The sequence below is a fragment of the Aquarana catesbeiana genome, unplaced genomic scaffold (genome assembly GCF_042186555.1).
Source record: "Aquarana catesbeiana isolate 2022-GZ unplaced genomic scaffold, ASM4218655v1 unanchor228, whole genome shotgun sequence".
NCBI classification, from domain to species: domain Eukaryota; kingdom Metazoa; phylum Chordata; class Amphibia; order Anura; family Ranidae; genus Aquarana; species Aquarana catesbeiana.
Genome location: NW_027362655.1, coordinates 1042501 through 1066532, shown reverse-complemented (window position 1 = coordinate 1066532; position 24032 = coordinate 1042501). Strand labels below are relative to the sequence as shown.

Below are 24032 nucleotides of genomic sequence, written 5' to 3'. Positions count from 1 at the left end.
ATGGGCCAGTGTATTTCAGGTAGGTCAGTGTGTGTCAGGTAGATCAGTGTATGTCAGGTAGGTCAGTATGGGTCAGGTAGGTCAGTGTATGTCAGGATGGGTCAGTGTATTTCAGGTAGATCAGTGTATGTCAGGTAGGTCAGCGTGTGTCAGCTAGATCAGCGTGTATCAGGTAGGTAGGTGTGTGTCAGGTAGGTAGGTGTGTGTCAGGTAGGTCAGAGTGGGTCAGTGTATGTCAGTGTGTATCAGGTAGGTCAGTGTATGTCAGGTAGGTCAGTGTTTGTCAGGTAGGTCAGTATGCATTAGGTAGGTCAGTGTATGTCAGGTAGGTGAGTGTATGACAGGTAGGTCAGTGCATCTCAGTTCCTCTGAGTTCCACAAGGTGGTGATCTCACCTCCACCCAGTAAAAAAAAAGTCTCTATGGAATACAGACAGGAAGTGATGTCAGGTAAAGACAGAGAACATTCCATTCGGTAAGACGTAGAGAGAAGACACTGCTGGATCTGGTGGCTGAGGAGGTAATATGTAGATTAACCCCTTCAGGGGATCAATTGATGATTAATATATTTTGCTTCCAAAGCTGGCCATGCATGGTTCAGTTTTATCGTTCATCCAGCGGGATGAGAGGAAAAAACTGAAGTGATTCCCCCATCCACACATTGGAGGGGGATGGGGGAATCCTCCCCGCTGCACTATTGTATTCTGACAATGGGGGGCGCTCCTCCGCTCTCAGAATACACAGATCAGTGATGAAGCTATTGGCTGCAGCCGCTGATCGAGTGACTTTTATCCGGCAGTGACCACACATGGATGGAAATGTGACCGATCCCTGCTGAACCAGCTGAATTTCCATGTCTCTATGGTCACCATAAGTGACTTCCTCCCCTCCCCCTCATCTCCTTCATTATGTAAGTCATGCTGAGATAATCTCCCATTGGCTGAGCAATATTCTCATTTGTCTCTGAGCTCCTTCTTGCTATTCCTCGTCCTGCCTGTTGTTTCCTTGGATTGATTTTCTGTGTAGTGACCCCGGCTTCATCTCTTGGATGCGCTCGTCTGTTGCTTGTCCTGACCTTTATCCTGATTCCTGGATCTCCTCCTCATCTCTCCTCCATATCCTCTTACACAGCTTTTCTCCACACCTGCAGTGATCCTGGGGGGTGGAAACTTGGCACCAGCACTCAGCAAAATCCATCCCCACCATTAGGAGCTCTGGAGAAAATTGTCTGCTATTTACACTCCGTTCCTCCGCACATCACCTGATCACATGAGAGCTTACTTTCACAGATTCCTGACAGATTTCTGTATGGTAAAGGTCAAAGTTCACTCTTCAGTTTAGGAGAGGTAGGACACACCCAGGAACAATGATTTGGTTTGCACAGGAGCCTCATATAGAGGACCCCTCAAATCTCCCCATCCAAATGTCCCTCCATCCAGAGTCTATATGTCCTATGACATCACACTGACCTCACAGCTCCTCCTCCCAATGTCCCTACATCTGACCCCCTTTTTTTTTTTTTCTCTGATACTTTTAGGATGTGGGCGGACCCTTTGGATCCTCACTAGCAAAGTGGGCCTGTTAGTCCTGTGTTGTATGTAATGATGTCAGAATGCCTACAATAAGCATTTAACCTGCGTATTGTGAGGGTTCTGTGTGGGTAAATTATACCTCTGTATTAAAGTAGGGCTTTAATCAATTGGAAACCTGAATGGTGAGGTGAGGAGGATTCTGGGAATATCATTTGATTTTACTATTGGTTTTCAGATCTAGAGTTTTCCTCCTGTGAAGTCTGCAGAACATATGACCATCACATTGCCTTCACCCAGAGCTGATCCGCCCTACACGCTCACTAAGTAAGCTGCGTAGGGCCCCACAAATTACTCGAAGGCCCCACCTCCCCCTCATGTCATAGCGCGTCAATTAATGTTTACAACATCCAGTGGCGGAACTTTAGGGGTCGCTGCAGTCGCATTTGCGACTGGGCCCTTCCGTTATACCACTGTTGGGGGCCCCCAAGACCCAGCATCCCCCCCTGCACCCCTGGCTGGCCGTTTAGAGTGCAGTAGGGAGAGGTGGGAGGCGGCAATCGGCAGCTCTATGGTGCCTGTGTGGGCGGCGGGATCTCCCTAGGGCTTGTAGTACTCTCTCGAGTGTCAGTGTATACAGTGGAGAGGAGAAGGGAGGGGCTTCTGACCCGGGCAGGTATCAGTTTCACTTTCACTCTGCTTGAACGCTGTTGCTGATGCCGATCGGCAGCTCTATGGTGTCCACAGGCAGGGGGATCTCCCTGGGGCTAGTAGTTCTATCTCCGAATGTATACAGTGGAAAGGGGAGGAGCCTCTGGGGACACTAATGTAAGAGGGGGGTCTCTGGGGACCCTGTGTAAGGAGGGGCTCTCTGGGGACACTAATGTAAGAGGGAAGGCTCTCTGGGGGCTCTCTGAGGACCCTAATGTAAGGTGGTGCTCTCTGGGGACCCTGGTGTAAGGGGAGGCTCTCTGGGGACCCTGGTGTAAGTAGGGAGGCTCTCTGGGGACCCTGGTTTAAGGGGAGGCTCTCTGGGGACCCTGATGTAAGGGGAGGCTCTCTGGGGACCCTGATGTAAGGGGAGGCTCTCTGGGGACCCTGATGTAAGGGGAGGCTCTCTGGGGACCCTGATGTAAGGGGAGGCTCTCTGGGGACCCTGATGTAAGGGGAGGCTCTCTGGGGACCCTGATGTAAGGGGAGGCTCTCTGGGGACCCTGATGTAAGGGGAGGCTCTCTGGGGACCCTGATGTAAGGGGAGGCTCTCTGGGGACCCTGATGTAAGGGGAGGCTCTCTGGGGACCCTGATGTAAGGGGAGGCTCTCTGGGGACCCTGATGTAAGGGGAGGCTCTCTGGGGACCCTGATGTAAGGGGAGGCTCTCTGGGGACCCTGATGTAAGGGGAGGCTCTCTGGGGACCCTGATGCAAGGGGAGGCTCTCTGGGGACCCTGATGCAAGGGGAGGCTCTCTGGGGACCCTGATGCAAGGGGAGGCTCTCTGGGGACCCTGATGCAAGGGGAGGCTCTCTGGGGACCCTGATGCAAGGGGAGGCTCTCTGGGGACCCTGATGCAAGGGGAGGCTCTCTGGGGACCCTGATGCAAGGGGAGGCTCTCTGGGGACCCTGATGCAAGGGGAGGCTCTCTGGGGACCCTGATGCAAGGGGAGGCTCTCTGGGGACCCTGATGCAAGGGGAGGCTCTCTGGGGACCCTGATGCAAGGGGAGGCTCTCTGGGGACCCTGATGCAAGGGGAGGCTCTCTGGGGACCCTGATGCAAGGGGAGGCTCTCTGGGGACCCTGATGCAAGGGGAGGCTCTCTGGGGACCCTGATGTAAGGGGAGGCTCTCTGGGGACCCTGATGTAAGGGGAGGCTCTCTGGGGACCCTGATGTAAGGGGAGGCTCTCTGGGGACCCTGATGTAAGGGGAGGCTCTCTGGGGACCCTGATGTAGGGGGAGGCTCTCTGGGGACCCTGATGTAGGGGGAGGCTCTCTGGGGACCCTGATGTAGGGGGAGACTCTGTCAGGTGTGACTGTGTGGCAATGGCAAATGGTTTACATAGCTCACGGCATCCTGGGTCAGGTAGAGGGCCCCTTAGCAGAATTTTGCTTAGGGCCCCAGGGAGGTCAGGATCGGCACTGCCTCCACCTCCCTCTCTAATAGAATAGAGAAATAAAAAGAACATTCTAGAAGTCTCCAGAGAGATCATAGAGAAAAAGTGAGCGGTGCTGGGAATTCTGGGACATTATCCAGTAACAGACAAGGGATGTGTCTGGATGGTGACTGTATCATTGTGTGTGTCAGGTTCCTATAAGGTGTCAGGATGTCACTGTCTATTTCTCCATGGAGGAGTGGGAGTATTTAGAAGGACACAAGGATCTCTACAAGGACATCATGATGGACAATCAGCCGCCCCTCACATCACCGGGTAAGAGGAGACTTTATTGTAAAGGAGAGAGCAGTACGGAGGGTCCACCTAGATCCCCCATCATCTGATAAACACATAGAAACAATGTATTCAGTCAGTGTGTGTGTTTCATACAGATGGATCCAGTAATGGGAACCCACCAGAGAGATGTCCCCGTCCTCTGTATTCCCGGGATTCCACACAGGAAGGTCACACCATCCCTCACCATCATCAGGTATATGAGGAACAATCACTGATAGTATCATTAGGATCTGTACATTATCTGCATTGTTACTGATGTCATTTTATTATATATTCAGAGTGGAAACCTTAGAGATTCTAAAGTTGAAGTTAAAGAAGAGTATAAAGAGGAGGATGAGGAGTATGGAGTGATGGAGAAGTTTTCAGAAGGAGACAAGGATATGATGGAGCCATCTAATACCAGGAACCTACCAGAGAGATGTCCCCGTCCTCTGTATTCCTGGGATTCCACACAGGAAGATCACACCATCCCTCACTGTTACAAGGTTGGTAGGATGGATCATCTAGAACAGTGGTTCTAAACCGGGGTTCCGCGGCGATCTGACTGTCAGTCAGGCAGCTGACATGAGGATCGCACAGATTTAGGCAGTGAAGCGGCTGGTATCCTATTGGCTGTAGTGCGCTGTTCCCTGCAAGCCCCTCCTCCCCTTGTCCTTCTCGAGTACGTGACATCTGGAGTGGACAGGAGGATGAGGGGCCCAGGGGGAACAGCGTGCCACTGGAGGAGATATGAAATGAGTTCTGAAGCCAGAAGAAGAAAGCTGCTACTGTGCCCAGCTGTGTGTCCCCCCCCACAATGTGCCCAACAGTCTGTCCCTTGTCATGTCCCCCACCCCATGTAATGTGGCCTGTCCCATGTAATGTGCTCTGCCCCCTGTCATGTTCCCTGTTGGATGTCATGTCCCCTGCCCCAAGTCATGTCCCCTGCCCCAAGTCATGTCCCCTGCCCCAAGTCATGTCCCCTGCCCCAAGTCATGTCCCCTGCCCCAAGTCATGTCCCCTGCCCCAAGTCATGTCCCCTGCCCCATGTAATGTGCCCTGCCCCATGTAATGTCCCCTGTCATGTCCCCTGTCCCATGTAACGTGCTCTGCCCCATGTAATGTCCCATGTCATGTCCCCTGTCCCATGTAATGTGCTCCGCCCCATGTAATGTCCCATGTCATGTCCCCTGTCCCATGTAATGTGCTCCGCCCCATGTAATGTCCCATGTCATGTCCCCTGTCCCATGTAATGTGCTCCGCCCCATGTAATGTCCCATGTCATGTCCCCTGTCCCATGTAATGTGCTCTGCCCCATGTAATGTCCCCTGTCCCATGTCATGTCCCCTGTCCTATGTAATTTCCCCTGTCATGTGCTCTGTCCCATGTAATGTACCCTACCATGTGCCCTGTCCCATGTAATGTCCCCTGCCCCATGTAATGTGCCTTGTCATGTCCCCTGCCCCATGTAATGTCCCCTGTCATATGCCCTGTCCCATGTAATGTGCTCTGCCCAATGTCATGTGCCCTGTCCCATGTAATGAGCTCAGTCTCATGTCATGTGCCCTGTCCCATGTCATGTGCCCTGTCCCATGCCATGTGCCCTGTCCCATGCCATGTGCCCTGTCCCATGCCATGTGCTCTACCCCATGTCATGTGCCCTGTCCCATGTCATGTGCCCTGTCCCATATCATGTGCTCTGCCCCATGTAATGTCCCCTGTCCCATGTAATTTCCCCTGTCCCATGTAATGTACCCTATCATGTGCCCTGTCCCATGTAATGTGTCCTGCCTCATGTAATGTGCCTTGTTATGTCCCCTGCCCCATGTTATGTGCCTTGTCATGTGCCCTGCCCCATGTACTGTCCCCTGTCATATGTTCCCTGCCCCATGCCACGTTCCCTGCCCCATGCCACGCGCCCTGCCCCATGCCACGCGCCCTGCCCCATGCCACGTTCCCTGCCCCATGCCACGTTCCCTGCCCCATGCCACGCTCCCTGCCCCATGCCACGCTCCCTGCCCCATGCCACGCGCCCTGCCCCATGCCACGCGCCCTGCCCCATGCCACGCGCCCTGCCCCATGCCACGCGCCTTGTCCCATGCCACGCGCCCTGTCCCATGCCACGCGCCCTGTCCCATATAATGGGCTCTGCCCCATGTAATGTCCCATGTCATGTCCCCTGTCCCATGTCAAGTCCCCTGTTCCATGTAAAGTTCCCTGTCCCATGTAATGTCCCCTGTCATGTTCCCTGTCATGTGCTCTACCCCATGTAATTTCCCCTGTCCCCTGTCATATGTAATGTGCCTTGTCATTATCAGACTCCTACTTACCAGACCGGTGAGTCCGCTTGGGCAGTGGGTAGGCTCCCTTACGCGTCCGACTCGCGGCCCCTGGTAAGGTAAACAGGAAGCACGGGAGTGTGGAGTGGTATGAGAGCCTGTGAACTGAAGTCCAGATGCAGATGGAAGAGCAGTCTATAACAGCAGGTGCAGGCTGGAACACAGGCAATGGGACTGAACAGGATGGTCAGGAGACAGGCTGGGTTCGGCAACAGGCAGACAATGAGGTACAGTGGAGCAGGCAAAGGAATAGTCAGACAGGCCAAAGGTCGGGTGCAGGCGGAGTTCAGAGGGAGGTTCAGGAAGCAAGCCAGGTCGTAAGGAGATCTGGAGAGTATAGGAACAGGTTCTGGTACAGGTACTACGGACGGCAAGCTGTTGATCAGGCAGCACTGATCACAGAGGCAGGCTGGCTTAAATGGGCATTTTGGCGCCAAACGGAGCACGTGCACGCGCATCGGCACGCACAGGCACGCGCCCCCACACACGCCCGCGCGCGTGCCCCCGCACACCGGCATACACAACAGATCTGACCGGGACACGCGTACTGGAGCTGCAAGGAACGCGCGCAACAGGACCCGCAGGAACGCGCGCGCCGACGCGCCCTGACGCCCACCACCGCGAGCACCCTGCCTGCCGAGGTGAACTCTCTGACAGTCATGTCCCCTGTCATATGCCCTGCCCCATGCCATGTTCCCTGCCCCATGCCATGTTCCCTGCCCCATGCCATGTTCCCTGCCCCATGCCATGTTCCCTGCCCCATGGCATGTGCTCTGCCCCATGTAATGTCCTCTGTCATGTCCCCTGTCCCATGTAATGGACTCTGCCTCATGTAATTTCCCATGTCATGTCCCCTGCCCCATGTAATGTCCCCTGTCATGTTCCCTGTCCCATGTAATGTCCCCTGTCATGTTCCCTGTCCCATGTAATGTCCCCTGTCATGTTCCCTGTCCCATGTAATGTCCCCTGTCATGTTCCCTGTCCCATGTAATGTCCCCTGTCATGTTCCCTGTCCCATGTAATGTCCCCTGTCATGTTCCCTGTCCCATGTAATGTCCCCTGTCATGTGCTCTTCTGTCCCCTGTCATGTTCCCTGTCCTATGTAATGTCCCATGTCATGTGCTCTGCCCCATGTCATGTGCTCTGCCCCATGTCATGTGCTCTGCTACATGCCATGTACCCTGCCCCATGTAATGTGCTCTGCCCCATGTAATGTGCCCTGCCCCACGTAATGTCCCCTGTCATGTCCCTGTCCCATGTAATGGGCTCTGCCCCACGTAATGTCCCCTGTCATGTCCCCTGCCCCATGTAAAGTCCCCCGTCCCATGTAATTTCCCCTGTCATGTGCTCTGTCCCATGTAATGTACCCTATCATGTGCCCTGTCCCTTGTCATGTCCCCTGCCCCATGTAATGTGCCTTGTCATGTCCCCTGCCCCATGTAATGTGCCTTGTCATGTTCCCTGCCCCATATAATGTCCCCTGTCATATGCCCTGTCCCATGTAATGTGCTCTGTCTCATGTAATTTGCTCTGCCCCATGTAATTTGCTCTGCCCCATGTAATGTGCTCTGCCCCATGTAATGTGCTCTGCCCCATGTAATGTGCTCTGCCCCATGCCATGTGCTCTGCCCCATGCCATGTGCTCTGCCCCATGCCATGTGCTCTGCCCCATGCCATGTGCCCTGTCCCATGTCATGAGCTCAGTCCCATGTAATGTCCCCTGTCCCATGTAATGGGCTCTGCCCCATGTAATGTCCCATGTCTTGTCCCCTGTCCCATGTAATGCCCCATGTAAAGTCCCCTGTCCCATGTAATGTCCCCTGTCATGTTCCCTGTCATGTGCTCTACCCCATGTAATTTCCCCTGTCCCCTGTCACGTCCCCTGTCCCATGCCATGTCCCCTGTCCCATGCCATGTGCTCTGTCCCATGCCATGTGCTCTGTCCCATGCCATGTCCACTGCCCCATGTCATGTCCACTGCCCCGTGTCATGTCCACTGCCCCATGTAATGTGCTCTGCCCCATGTAATGTGCTCTGCCTCATGTAATGTCCCCTGAATGGATCAGCTCTGCAGGAAAAGAAAGCACAAGTTTCACATTAATTAGGTAAGTTTTAATATTTATTATGCATTTCTACAAATAATTTTTGTTATCAACAGCTCGCTGATCATACCAATGTTCCATGAGCTGTAGATTTAAACATTATTTCAGGGGTTTCTCAAGATCTCAAACTTGTTGCCAGGGGTTCCTCCAAGGTAAAAAGGTTGAGAAACACAGATCTAGAACATGAACTTGAGGAGACGGGTGTTTATTTACTAAAGGCAAATCCTCTGTGCAATTGAAAATGCAGTCGCTGTAGATCTGAGGGGAACATAGAAGGAAAAAAAAAAAACAGCATTTTTGCTTGCACATGATTAGATGATAGACATCAGCAGAGCTTCCCCTCATTTCAGATCTTCCCCTCAGATCTACAGCGACTGCACTTCCAAGTGCACCTTTAGTGCGTAGTGGATTTGCCTTTAGTAAATCAACACCAATGTGTGGATTTGTTTATGTGATGTCACAATAATAAAGCTTATATTTTACAGATGATATTCTCTCTCATTTTCTTGATTTAGAGTGGAGATCCAATCGATATAGAATTTGAGGTTAAAGCAGAAGAAGAAGAGATGTATGTGAGGGATGATCAGCAGTCTATGAAGGAGGATGGAATAACGGGGACATTTATAGAGGAGGACACTCCTACAGAGATCAGCACAGGTGGGTCATTAACACTAAATACATTCCTCCACCCATACTGCTCACTGATTGGTCCAGAGTAGGGCAAGGACTGGGTGATATCAGCCTGTAATCCCCTGGTCACTTTCCTGAACTGTGTTCCCCATCCTGTATTCCTGTATTTCTCTCGGATAATCTTCCTTCTCTGTGCTGCAGACACAATTTATGCATCTAGACTGGATTTATGGAGATTCTGGGGTTCAGCTGGCAGTAAAATGTTGATTTTCACCATAGGCGTTACTAGACCTAGACACCTGTGTTATGTGCTTTGGGTCTTCTGCCCCCATACCCGGGTCTAGTAAGATCTCTGACAGAACAATTCTCCCAGGGTTCCTTGTTCTGTTGTTTGTTGGCTGTGCCGGGTGGAAGGATATGTCTGTATAATCTCAGACCCAAGTCACTGAGTGCAGTCTCAGGAGATGGGAGGCAGCGGTGTGGGACCTCTACAACTTGGCTTCAGTAAACATTTGAGCTTCCACTGGTTATTGAATATCAATATTATGAGCCCTGACTCTTACACTGTATAATCTATGTTGTACATTACATACTCCTGACCCCTGCACTATATACTCTGTTGTACATGACATACTCCTGACCCCTGCACTATATACTCTGTTGTACATGACATACTCCTGACCCCTGCACTATATACTCTGTTGTACATGACATACTCCTGACCCCTGCACTATATACTCTGTTGTAAATTACATACTCCTGACCAGGGTGGTGCAAGGATTTTTGTCTACTTATGTGAAGGTGCATTTTGGTGCCCCCCCAACTGTCCTCCTGCTACCTCCCTCCCCTCTACGATGCAAACCCCCACCCCCATATGGCATACACTTTATTTGCCTGACGTTACATCATCAATGTTGCCATGCATTCAGTCATGAATGTAATTCAGTGTACATCGCATTGCATTACATTCTTTCCCGGTCTTCATGGCTGGAGAAACTGTCAAAGCCACTTCCAGGAACAACAAGGGGAGGAGAGCGGACCTGTGTCCGTTCTACTTCCTCCCTTCTACCCAGCAGCACCCACTATGGGCAAGCAGAGCCCGGGATACATAGCAGGGGAAGGTGGCGATCAGCCAATTTTTAGTAGGATTGCGGCAGACAAATCGGACACCTAACTGACACTTTATTTGGGGACCAGTGACATTAATACAGTAATCAGTGCTAAAAATATGCGCTGTCACTGTACTAATAACACTGGCAGGGAGGGGGTTAACATCGGCAATTAAAGGGTTAAATGTGTCCCTAGGAGGGGCTTGTTAACTGTGGGGGGATGGACTGACTAGGTGAACACAGAGATCTGTGTTCATGCTTAGCAGGAAAACTAGATCGCGATGTTCATACCTGACAAGATGGCGATCTGCCTTGTTTACATTAGCAGACCGCCGTCCTGTCTCTCTGGGGAACGATCCCGGGTGGCCGGTGGATATCGCATCCGCCAGACCCACTGACTGGCTCCCACTGTGGCCGATCAGTGTGCGTGCCCCTGCTGGCTATTGCACAAAATAACATACAGGTATGTCGTTTCGCGCAATAGAGCCCACCGGCTGCAGTATATGTACTGCGGCTGGTTGGCAAGTAGTTAAGTTATAACAAAAGGCAAAAAAAATATTTTTCCATTTACATCAAGGTCAGGTTAATATAACTCAACACAGGGTTCTCCTTTACAGTGTAAGGATTTAAAGGAGAACTCTGTGGACCCTGATGTAAAGGAGAACTCTGTGGACCCTGATGTAAAGGAGAACTCTGTGGACCCTGATGTAAAGGAGAACTCTGTGGACCCTGATGTAAAGGAGAACTCTGTGGACCCTCATGTAAAAGAGAACGCTGAGGAATGTGATGTAAAGGAGAACGCTGAGGAATGTGATGTAAAGGAGAACGCTGAGGAATGTGATGTAAAGGAGAACGCTGAGGAATGTGATGTAAAGGAGAACGCTGAGGAATGTGATGTAAAGGAGAACGCTGAGGAATGTGATGTAAAGGAGAACTCTGTGGACCCTCATGTAAAAGAGAACGCTGAGAAATGTGATGTAAAGGAGAACGCTGAGGAATGTGATGTAAAGGAGAACGCTGAGGAATGTGATGTAAAGGAGAACGCTGAGGAATCTGATGGCTGACTCTGGTGTAAAGGGAAACTGTGATGTAAGAGAGTCTCTGGTCACCACAGCCCCCTCCTTACACAAGAGTCCATAGAGCTCCCCCTTACATTACAGTTCACAGAGACTATGCAAATAACAAAGTGCAGCACTAGGTCAGTAGAGAAAATGACCCTGTACATAAATGTCAGATGTCAGGTTTAAGTGCAAATGTACAATTCAGTACATTAAAATGTGCAATCACAAAAATGTAAACAATAGCCAAATGTGCAATTCAATGCGATTAATACATAATAAAGTAAAACAAAAATTTGCTAAATAGCTAAACAAAGTGCAGATGTGCAATTCAGTATATTGAAATGAACAATCCAAAAAATTGAAACAATAACCAAATGTGCAATTCTATGCAATTAATACCCAATGGAGCAGACAAAAAATTGCATACGAAAGTTACACAAAGTGCTGAAATGAAACAGGAAGAGGTGATGATATGCAGGATGACGTCACATATGATGAAATGATCGTTGGGACGCTATGCACACACGTTCTGCGCAAGCGCAATTTGATCCTGTATGGAATTTCTTTCTTGCAAGAATATCTCTGTGTTTATTTTGAACTGGAGAACGCTCTCCAGAGCTTTTTATGTAGCTGCTCAAGCTTTTATCAATAAATACGCCATTAAAGTGACACTAAAGGTTTGATTTTTTTTTTTTAAATAACAAATATGTCATTCTTACCTCCACTGTGCAGCTCGTTTTGCACACAGTGGCCCCGATCCTCGTCTTCTAGGGTCCCTCAGCGGCTGTCTCGGCTCCTCCCCACTTCTGATTAGGGATGAGTCGAACACCCCCCGGTTCGGTTCGTACCAGAACTTGCGAACAGACCAAAACTTTGCACGAACGTTAGAACCCCATTGAAGTCTATGGGGCTTGAACGTTCGAAATTAAAAGTGCTCATTTTAAAGGCTAATTTGCATGGTGTTGTCCTAAAAAGTGTTTGGGGACCCGGGTCCTGCCCCAGGGGACATATATCAATGCAAAAAAAAGTTTTAAAAACGTCCGTTTTTTCGGGAGCAGTGATTTTATTAATGCTTAAAGTCAAACAATAAAAGTGTAATATTTCTTAAAATTTCGTACCTGGGGGGTGTCTATAGTATGCCTGTAAAGGAGCACATGTTTCCTGTGTTTAGAACAGTCTGACAGCAAAATGACATTTCTAAAGGAAAAAAAGTCATTTAAAATTACTCGCGGCTATTAATGAATTGCCGGTCCAACAATACACATAAAAGGTCATTGATAAAAACTGCATGGGATTTCCCCACAGGGGAACCCCCAACCAAAATTAAAAAAAAAAAAACTGGCGTGGGGGTCCCCTTGAATTCCATACCAGCCCCTTCAGGTCTGGTATGGATATTAAGGGGAACCCCGTGCCAAAATTAAAAAAAAAATGACGTAGGGGACCCCTCAAAATTCATACCAGACCCTTCAGGTCTGGTATGGATTTTAAGGGGAACCCCGAGCCAAAATTTTAAAAAAAGTTGGCGTGAGGTCCCCCCAAAAATCCATACCAGACCCTACCAGGCCACATGCCCTCAACACTGGGAGGGTGCTTTGGGGTAGCGGCCCCCCAAAGCACCTTGTCCCCATGTTGATGAGGACAAGGGCCTCATCCCCACAACCCTTGGACGGTGGTTGTGGGGGTCTGCGGGCGGGGGGCTTATTGGAATCTGGAAGCCCCCTTTAACAAGGGGACCCCCAGATCCCGCCCCCCCGTGTGAAATGGTAAGGGGGTACCCCCTACCCTTTCACAAAAAAACTGTCAAAAATGTTTAAAATGACAGGAGACAGTTTTTGACAATTCCTTTATTTAAAGTCTTCTTTTTTCCATCTTCTATCTTCTTCCTTCTTTCTTCTATCTTCCTTCGGTTTCTTCCTCCATCTTCTTCTTCCTCCGATCCTCTGCTTCTTCATATTGTGAACATGGCACATGGGAGGTCAGAGACTGTGAACATGGCATATGGGAGGTCAGAGACTGTGAACATGGCATATGGGAGGTCAGAGACTGTGAACATGGCATATGGGAGGTCAGAGACTGTGAACATGGCACATGGGAGGTCAGAGACTGTGAACATGGCATATGGGAGGTCAGAGACTGCGGACATGGTACATGGGAGGTCAGAATCTGTGGACATGGCACAAGAGACAGATATAAAGCTAAAATCAGCATTGATTTTTGCTTACCCTTCCACAGTGCTGGCAGACTTACAGATATAACGTCCTTTCATCTGTGCTGTGACACTCACGCTCCTCCTGTGCCTTCTGCTGGGCCCTGACCCCTCCCCCTTGTCTCACCCGGCTCCTTCCAAGCCCCCCCACCTCATCTCACATGGCCTCCAGTTCAGCAGCGATTGTCTCAGTGTGTTGCTGGACTGGAAGTGTTTGTGTCTTTCTACCACCGCCCAGGGGGGAGGAGGGGATTTCCTTTTGCTGCCATAGCGATCCCCGAGGGCTCTCTGGTCTCTGAGGAAGACCGTGTTGCTCTTCCTGCCCTGCACCTGTCAGAGAGGAGGGGGAGTGGAGTAGGCGGGGCCGGGACTCATGAGAGGAGCTCAAACCGTGGAGTCAGTGGAGCCTGAAGTTAACAACGCCTGAGGCTGTGATGTGCTGCTGGTCTGTGTCAGCTTACTGAGCCAGGTAAGGATGAGAGGAGGGCCAGTGCCAGCATTAGCACCTGACTTTGGCACCCCCCCTTTACTGGCACCCTCAGGCGGCCGCCTTGGCTGCCTTATGCAGACACCGGCCCTGCTCCTGACCCCTGCATTATATACTCTGTTGTACATTACATACTCCTGACCCCTGCACTATATACTCTATGTTGTACATTACATACTTCTGATACTATATAGTCCTATCTGTTGTATCTTATACAATATGTTGTACATTACTCAGTCCTGACTTCTGCTCTCTCGCCTCTAACCACTGCTATATATAAACATAATATTTATTCTCTTTTGTTTCACACTTTCTACCAGCTGGACATTTTATATCTGATGATTTGATTGGAGCACAGACTTTTACATGTTGATAATAATGTAATAACATCGTCAAACTTTGGAACCTTAAACATAAAGTGATAATGAGGGAGGAGTCAATAACCCAATGATGGTGGTCTTCAGGATCAGTCCAGTCTTCATCTTGGTTGTTCTCCCCCCATCCTCACTCTCTGACCTCTGGTGGGGCTCAACCCCACTGTTATTCATGACTAAATCATGGACTACATAAGAAAGTGCAGGACTTCTTGTGTTGGGAAGATGACAGTGAGTGGTAGAGGGGGTGGGGACATTTGTCCTATAATCCCCTCATCACTGTAACTCCTATAAAAGACAGTTCTCGTTGTTTCCTCACTCTCTGACTAAGGTCCATGAATAAAGAAATGAACTGGTAGGAGATCAGAGGACCCATTTACTAGTTACCTTGAGGGGGGAATTGTAATATCCTCAGAGACAAAGCTGCCTGATGTGGGTGGAGTCCTGGTTTAGGGGAACCAATCTGTTCATGTCTAGTAATAATCTTTTTATTTCTATTTTAGTAGATGGACGGGAGATGAGGAAAACCTCAGAGGATTGTCTCACTTTGTCTCCAGACTGTAAAGTAGAAGATGAGGACATCACACAGTATAGTCCAGGAGAAAACCCGGCTACCTCAAATGTCCATCCGGTACCACACAGTGTAGTTGGACCATCGTATTCCTCTTATCCTGAGGAACCTCAGACTGTGAGGGACGGTGCCGTCCTTCCAACAGATAAGAGGTTTTCCTGTACTGAGTGCGGGAAGTGTTTCCGTTTTAAATCCACACTTAATGTGCATAAAGTAACTCACACGGGGGAGAAGCCGTATTCTTGTTCTGAATGCGGGAAATGTTTTTCACAGAAGTCCAATCTTTACAAACATCAGAAATCTCACACGGGGGAGAAACCGTATTCCTGTCCTGAGTGTGGGAAATGTTTTTCAGTGAAGTCCAAGCTTTACAAACATCTGAGATCTCACATTGGGAAGAAGCCACTTTCCTGTCCTGAGTGTGGGAAATGTTTTTCACAGAAGTGCAGTCTTTACACACATCAGAGATCTCACACAGGGGAGAAGCCGTATACCTGTTCTGAGTGCGGGAAATGTTTTTCACAGAAGTGCAGTCTTTACACACATCAGAGATCTCACACAGGGGAGAAGCCATATTCCTGTTCTGAGTGCGGGAAATGTTTTTCACAGAAGTCCATTCTTTACACACATCAGAGATCTCACACAGGGGAGAAGCCGTATTCCTGCACTGAGTGCGGGAAATGTTTTTCACAGAAGTGCAGTCTTTACACACATCAGAGATCTCACACAGGGGCGAAGCCATATTCCTGTTCTGAGTGCGGGAAATGTTTTTCACGGAAGTCCAATCTTTACAGACATCAGAGATCTCACACAGGGGAGAAGCCGTATTCCTGCACTGAGTGCGGGAAATGTTTTTCACTGAAGAACAATCTTTACACACATCAGAGATCTCACACAGGGGAGAAGCCATATTCCTGTTCTGAGTGCGGGAAATGTTTTTCATGTAAGTCCCATCTTTGCAAACATCAGAGATCTCACACAGGGGAGAAGCCGTAATCCTGTACTGAGTGCGGGAAATGTTTTTCACAGAAGGCCAATCTTTACACACACATCAGATATTGCACACGGGGGAGAAGCCGCATTCCTGTCCTGAGTGCGGGAAATGTTTTTCAGTGAAGTCCCATCTTTGCAAACATCAGAGATCTCACACAGGGGAGAAGCCTTACTCCTGTCCTGAGTGTTGGAAATGTTTTTCAGATAAGTTCCATCTTTACACACAGAGATCTCACATGGGGGAGAAGCCCTATTCCTGTCCTGAGTGTGGGAAAAGTTTTTCACAGAAGTCCACTTTTAACACACATCAGAGATTGCACACGGGTGAGAAGCCGTATTCCTGTCTTAAGTGTCGGAAATGTTTTTCATGGAAGTCTGTTTTTTACACACATCAGAGATCTCAAACGGGGGAGAAGCCGTATTCCTGTCCTGAGTGAGGGAATTGTTCCTAATTGAAGTCCTGTCTTCCTGTACATCAGGGATCCCACACAAACCTTGAGGCGTATTAGTGCCTTGAGTGCGGGAAATGTCTTCTATATGAATGTTGCTGGACATCACAGCTCTCATGTGGGGAAGAAGCACACCCTGATATACACCTCAGATATACTCCATGGCTGATCTTCATCATGTAAGAAACTGTTCATAAGGAGATCAGAGATCACCAAAGACATGGATGAAGTGTTGTGCCGTGTTGGCCATTAATAGCAGTAGAAAAATAAAAATGGATTCATTACCTTTCATTGGCTGAGTACATCTTGTGGTGTAAGATTGCACAAACACTTAGAGGTCTAAATCACTTCACGCAAATAGCCGTACCTGTACGGTACGCTAAAAAATGGGGTTATGGCAGCAGCTAGCTGCTATAACCCCGGTGTTTTCGGGAATGGTGTGCATTTATCTTTAAGGTAAAAGTGGTCCCCATGGCGTGATCACTTTTATCGGCGGCGGGAGAGGTGCCCCTCTCCCGACGCGCTCCGGTCCTCTACGCCGCTTACCAGATCCACCGATAGCGGAGGAGATGATCGTGTCCTCTCCTGTGGAAGCCTGGCTGCTGACTGAGGGGAAGATGGCCCCTGCTCAGCTCCATGGCATGGGAGAGCGGAAGCAACGTCAAACGTCACTTCCGCCCATAACTCTTAAAGGAGACATTATTATTATTTTTTTTTTTTCCAATTTTTTTTTTATTGCATTTTAGTGTAAATATGAGATCTGAGGTTTTTTTGACCCTAGATCTCATATTTAGGAGGTCCTGTCATGCTTTTTTTCTCTATTATAAGGGATGTTTACATTCCTTGTAATACGAATAAAAGTGACCCATTTTTTTTTTTTTTTAAAAACTGTGTCAAAATAAAAAAGTAAAATAAATAAGAAAAAATAAATTTTTTAAAGCGCCCCGTCCCGACGAGCTTGTGCGCAGAAGTGAATGCATACGTGAGCAGCACCTGGATATGAAAACGATGTTAAAACCACATATGTGAGGTATCACCACGATTGTTAGAGCGAGAGCAATAATTCTAGCCCTAGACCTCCTCTGTAACTCAAAACTGGTAACCTGTAGAAATGTTTAAACATCGCCAATGGAGATTTTTTCCAAAAAAAGACCGCTGCTCAAATACGGTGTGACAGAAAGTATTGCAACGAGCGCCATTTAATTCTCTAGAGTGTTAGAACCCCCAAACATTATATATATTTTTTTCTAAGTAAATTTCTAGCAAAAAAATAAGTTTAACTTGTTGGTTAAAAAATTAGTTGAATGTGACGGCATTCACCCAGATGTGATAAATATTGGATGTATTTTATTTCATACGCTGGTTTCCTTGGCTCCATCTGGTGGTCATAATGCGATATTGTGATATTTTTACTGATTGAGTTTTATGGCCACTAGATGGAGCTGACAATCATAGGAAATCACTGTGTTAAATGATAGCAATATGTGTAACAGCTGAATTCATTTTCTATAAGTAGACTCCTTAGTTTCCTTTGTCAGACATGATTTCATACTAATACCTGAGGTCATACTCGTACACTTATCAGTACAGCAGATATTGGGGGAAGGTAAAGGTAAAGTGTATGTAAGCCTCACCTTGTAAAACAACCCATTCAGTTTAAAATAGAAATGAAAGGCAAAACATTTGTGTATGGATATAAAATATATTATAAGTACTTTTCTACTGATCACATTCCCTCTGTTCTCAGCTGCATAGGAGTTGGAATAGGAGACACAGCAACACACAGGTCATCCCAGTGAATGGCAGGGCGGGGGGAAAATTGTAAGCACAGGTCTGATGATTGGAAGAGAGCAGGTTGACTTCCAAGCTCGGCACAGCCGCCAACAAATTGACCATGTTGTGCTCTCATGCCTAGTGTAGTCAGTTCTTAACTGGAAAGTAGAGATACTGGCAGGATCACTAGGGTTGTCACTCAAAATAAGCAATACAAAGAGAACAGGAGACTTCTTCATACCAGTACATGGTGCAGCAGCCACATATCAGGAAGAGGAAATGTTGGACTTATAAATTCTTTACCCAGTCCAGCCTTGGTAAGGTTTTACCCCCCCCCCCCTCATGACCAGCCCAGGCCATTGTTTGTTATTCAGCACTGCGTTACATTAACTGGTAATTGCTCGGTCATGTGACACTGTAGACAAATATTTTATATTATTTTTTCACACAAATAGAGCTTTCTTTTGTTGTTTTTTGATCACCTCTGCATTTTTTATTTTTTATTATATAAACAACAAAAAAACAAGAATTAAAAAATTTTTTTTCTTTCCGCTATAAAACATCCAACAGAAAACTTAAAAAAATCTAATTTCTTCATACATTTTGGCCAAAATGTATTCTGCTCCATGTCTTTGGTAAAACAATTCAAATAAGTGTATACTGACTGGTTTGTGTGAAAGTTATAATTCTTACAAACTATGGAATATATTGGAATTTTTATTTATTTAATTTTTTTATACTGCTAATAGTGGTCAGTGACTTCTAATGGGACTGCGATAGTGTGATGGACAATCTGACACTAACTGACGCTGGGGGAAACTGACCCTCACTGACATCACCAGTGACACTAATACAGTGATCAGTGATAATACTATACACTGTCCCTGTACTAATGATATCGACATAATCAGTAACACCAATACAGTGATAATACTGTATACTGTCACTGTACTAATGACACCAACATCACCAGTACAGAGATCAGTGATAAAACTATACACTGTCACTGTACTAATGACACCGGCTTGGAAGGGGTTAACATCTAGCGGCAATCAAAGGGTTATCTGTGTGCCTAACAGTGTGTAATGTATGCGGCTTTTACTGATTGATGAGACAGGAAGAAAAACAGCCACATCGGTCCTCCGTATACAGAGCTCTGTGTTGTTAACAAATCACAGTACAGAGTTCTGTATTTACTAAGCCAATCAGCAGATCCCGGCAATAAATCACAGCACAGATCAGTCGCGGACATTCCCTATACCCAGAAATGCTGAATCACGTATGTGATCCAGGGCAGCCATGCCACAAAACAGTTAATATTATTGGTTTAATTAACTTATATGCTTGGTCATTCCTTCAATCATTAGCTTAGATCAAGCTGATTTTATTTCTACCCGTGAAGCACGGGATAATACTATTAAAATATTATCTCTTACCACATACTGCCAGTCATGCAGGGTCCCTCTTTGACTTCTTTCAGTGGACGCCAAAAGGAAGTTTGATCGTCTAGACTGGGTATTCTTGAAATCAACACTTAATCAAATTGGTTTACCTTTGGACATGTTTGATAAAATAACAGCCCTATATTCCTGTCCAACAGCTCTTGTTAGGGTAAATGGCTTGCTCTCAGACCTTGTTTAAATTTCTAACGGGACCCACCAAGGATGCCCCCTCTCGCCACTTCTCTATATACTTGCAATGGAGCACTTGGCGATGGCTATACTCGCTAATACCTCAATTCGGCGTGTGGACATTTCCGATAAGCAATATAAAATCAGCTGATTTGTGGACGATCTCCTACTCCTATATTACCAATCCGGTAATAGCCTTTCCATCGTTTTTTAAAGGAACTAGAGCTCTTTGGTACCCTGAGCAATTTTAAAGTTAATGCAACAAAATCATATTGCCTACACATTTTCCTTCTTGTAGATACCCAGAACCTTCTCGTCAACAAATCCCATTTCAATGGGAGCAACACTCCATAAAATATCTAGGAGTACAAATACCATCACAACTTTATAAATTATACAAGCTAAACTATTTCCTGCTCTTGACCACTAGGGATGAGCTTTCTGTTCAGGTCGAACATGAGTTTGACTCGAACATTGGCTGTTCGTCTGTTCGTCGAAAACCGAACATTATGGGCCGGTGGCGCCAAATTCGAGCGGCGCGTAACGTCCTATAATGCACTGCGCTCCCGCAGTGCATTGCTGTATGATGATTGGCCAGAGCATGCACCATGACCTGCATGTTTGGCCAATCACAGTGCTCTCAGCCAAGAGAGCCATAATTGGCCAAAGGCAGGGTGCCTTTCTCCAATCATGGCTCAGGGAGACTAAGTCCACGTCCACACTATATAAGGCTGACTGCACGTCAGCCTCGCGTAGTGTGTCGTGGACGGAGAGAGAGTGTCATTTAGATTGAGCGAGCAGGCAGATTATTCAGTTAGCTGCAGTGTATTTCATATATATATATATATATATATATATATATATATATATATATATATATATATATATATATATATATCCACTGCATACAGTTTAGCTAGATCTCACTGCAGTCCGTTCCTGGTGGTATACTGTTTCTACTATACTTCTGGCAGGCGATTCAGTTAGCTGCAGTGTATTTCATATATATATATGTAGGAAGGCCAGTATGGTGGCCTGAATTTATGGGAGGAGCCCGGGGGGTATTTAACCAGCCCGCTCGCCTGTGGTATTTGTCGGTTTCCTGTGCACGATACTACGTCACTAGGCCGACTATTCGAAACTCAGCGTCCGTGAGTTCTCGTGTTCGTGAGTTCCCGTATTCGCAAAATTTCCGTGTTCGAGAGTCTGGCTCGGCTGTCACAGGTAGGGTTTCGGCTGACGTTTTTATTTCACGCATTGTTAGATATCATGTCACTAAACCGTGATATCAAGCTTACGAATCACTCGCAATTTCACAACGTAATCGTAATGCATACCACTCGTACCGTCGTCATGTTAGCCATTTCGTTATTTGTACCCCACCGCGACGTAGACGTCGCTTCATTCAGGCATGTCTAACAAACTGTTTACCATGCTTCATAAGACAAGCCGTTGTCATTCGCAAAATTCTCTATATCGACTCATGTCAGTTCGATACTAATTCATTTCACATTTCAGAACACTTCTAAGCATTTCAAACCATTTCATTCATTTCAGTCACGTACCGCGCTCCGATTCAAATCCAGTCGCATCTAAAGATGCACCGATTCGCTCCGGTGTGCCCCAGTTGCTTACGGCCTCATTTCAGTACATGCTCCAGAGTCAGATTCGTTGTCAGTCGCAGGTTACGGCTCACCAATTCGTATCTCTGTCATGGCCATCATTTCACTGTCACGTATCACGCTCCAATACGAATCCAGTCGCATTGAAAAATGCACCGATTCGTCTCGGCGTGCCCCAGGTATTTGCCACATTTCGGTACATGCTCCAGAGTCCGATTCGTAGTCAGTCGCAACAGCGGCATGATCGATTCGTGCCTCTGTCATGGCAAATCAAAACCATTTCACTGTCATGTACCGCGCTCCGATTCGAATCCAGTTGCATCTGTGATGCACTGATTCGTTACGGGGTGCCCCAGTTGCTTGGCCTCATTTCAGTACATGCTCCAGAGTCTGGATCGTGGTTAGTCACAGATGCTGGGCGACCAATCCGCATTTCTGTCATGGGAATTAATTACTATTCATTTCACTCCCACATATCGCACCCCCTTTCGAATCCAGTCGCATCCGAGATGCACCGATTTGTTACGGTGTGCCCCAGTTTTTCGGCCTTATCCAATACCTGTACCAGAGCTCGGTTCATTGTCAGTCGCAGTGGCGGCACAATTGATTCGCGCCTCTGTCAGCGCAAAACATTTCATTGTTACGTACTGCGCTCCGATTCAAATCCAGTCACATCCAATATGCACCGATTTGTTCTGGTGTGCACCAATGTTTTCTGTTGCCTCATTTCAATACATGCTCCAGAGTCCGGTTCGCTGTCAGTCGCAGTCGCGGCATGACCGAGCCAGGCCTCTGTCATGGCAAGATGTTTTATTCATTTCATGATCAAGGCAAACATTTCATTCATTTCATTGTCGATACACTGCACTTCAGATTCTAATGTTGGGCATTCGTGAGGTATCGATTCATCCTGGTAGGCCACAACAGTCCTGGCCTCGTTTCATGCCAGTACCCCACAGCACAAGCTGGGTACGTATGCCTTTTTAGGGAAAAGAAGCAAACTTGAAATTCATGTCACCCCCAACAGGTTCCAGTCAACCAAAACACGACCCCAAGGACAGGATATCTTATCTAGATCAACCATGTCCCAGGCCGGCAGCAAAGACCCCACGGCCCCTCTGTCACCTTCTCCAGGCGCAGAGAGCGGCAGTGTGCAGTCCCTCAGGGGATGGACTATCCCCAAGTTGATGGCAGAGCTAAGACGCAGAGGCATGCCCTTCTCTGCTACAACTAGGAAAGGCGAGCTCTTCAAGCTCCTCTTCCCCCCACCAGCCGCAGCAGGGCCCAGCACCCAGCAGGCGTCCCTCCAGTCAATATCTTCCGCCATCTCACAACTCCACACCATGGTATCATCCTTGTCTACCTCAGTCACGGATGTACAAACCAGAGTGGCACTCCTGGAGGCTGGTCCGGCCACTGTCATTCCTGAACCGACCACAATCCAGGTTTTGACACCCCTTCCTGCAGGTACCACAGGGTGGAGCCCCATTGTCTACTCCTCCCATTTGGTTCCAGCCAGCATTAGGAAGGACATACTGTACGGCAGGGACGTCAACCTTGCCTCTCTCCTCATTTCCATCCACGATCTGGCGGAAAATAAAGCCTATACCTGGGAGGACGTGTCAGTGATCCTTAAGGCCAAAGACCCCAGGCTCAACTGGAAGTTATCCGTCCCGGAATTCACACTGGCCTTCAGCATGCTGAGGGATGTCCTATGTTCAGCCGCTCCCAGCAGGAGAGAAGAGCTGTACTTATACCTCCATACTGTAGTAGACCTGGGCTGGTATGGAGGATTTTCTTTTTATGATTATCACCGTTCTTTTTCCGCAAAGGCAGCAGCCAGGCTCACACAATTTCAGACAACCACAAATTGGAGCCTTATGGATACAGAGCTGTTCTGTCGCCACTTTGCCGGCTTGCGCTCACCACTGTGCGCAATTTGCCAGTCCACCCACACCACCACCCGGTGCGACAATCAGACGCCCCTTTAGAATCCCCCTCTACCTCCGGTATAGTTCAGGGCCAGTCAGCCCCTGTACAAACGCCTCAGGTGGACAAATTCGGACGCCCAGTCCGAACCATGGGAGGAGCAGCGATCTGCAACAACTATAATTTCAGGTCCTGCAACTTTTATCAGTGTCGCCTACTCCACATCTGCACCCTATGCCAGAGGGCACATCCAAGGAATTTGTACAAAGTCACACAACAGAAGAGGGCATGACTAAGCCGAGTCAATGTCTTGTGGCTAGGGTTCTACCTCACTTCACACCCCACTCCCTCCCTGGCCACCTACCTTATCCAGGGATTCACAGCAGGGTTTCACACCGGCTTCATTTCTCTGCCCCATACTACCTACGAATGCAGGAATCTCCGCTCAGCGGCCACTGACGAGCAGGCCATAGATTGCCTCTTACAAGCAGAAATAGACCGAGATTTCATTATAGGCCCCTTCACTCAGCCCCTTTTCAGTACTTGGAGAGTCAACCCTATTGGGCTTGTCAAGGGCAAGTTCTCTAATAAATTATGTCTGGTGTACGACCTGTCTGCGCCTCATTCTTCCCACATGCCCAGTCTCAATTCCCTAATCCCCTCCGAAGAGTTCTCCCTGAAATATTCCTCTGTGGATATGGCAATCCAAGTGATCATCAAAGCGCCTGGCTCTCCAAAGCCAACATCTCGGACGCCTTCAAGCTCCTACCTATCCACCCGTCCCTTTGGTACTGGCATGGCATC

The 24032-nt window shown here is 48.0% G+C and overlaps 1 protein-coding gene across 1 annotated transcript in view; it reads left to right on the top strand.

The window, feature by feature from the left end:
* Positions 1 to 24032, top strand: part of LOC141121724 (uncharacterized) — a 197573-nt gene that overhangs the window by 95532 nt on the left and 78009 nt on the right. The window contains 6 exon segments of the mRNA XM_073611435.1: positions 3835 to 3952; positions 4069 to 4166; positions 4252 to 4458; positions 8909 to 9050; positions 14764 to 15887; positions 15890 to 16258. Of these exon segments, the coding sequence (XP_073467536.1) occupies positions 3835 to 3952; positions 4069 to 4166; positions 4252 to 4458; positions 8909 to 9050; positions 14764 to 15887; positions 15890 to 16258 (2058 nt within the window).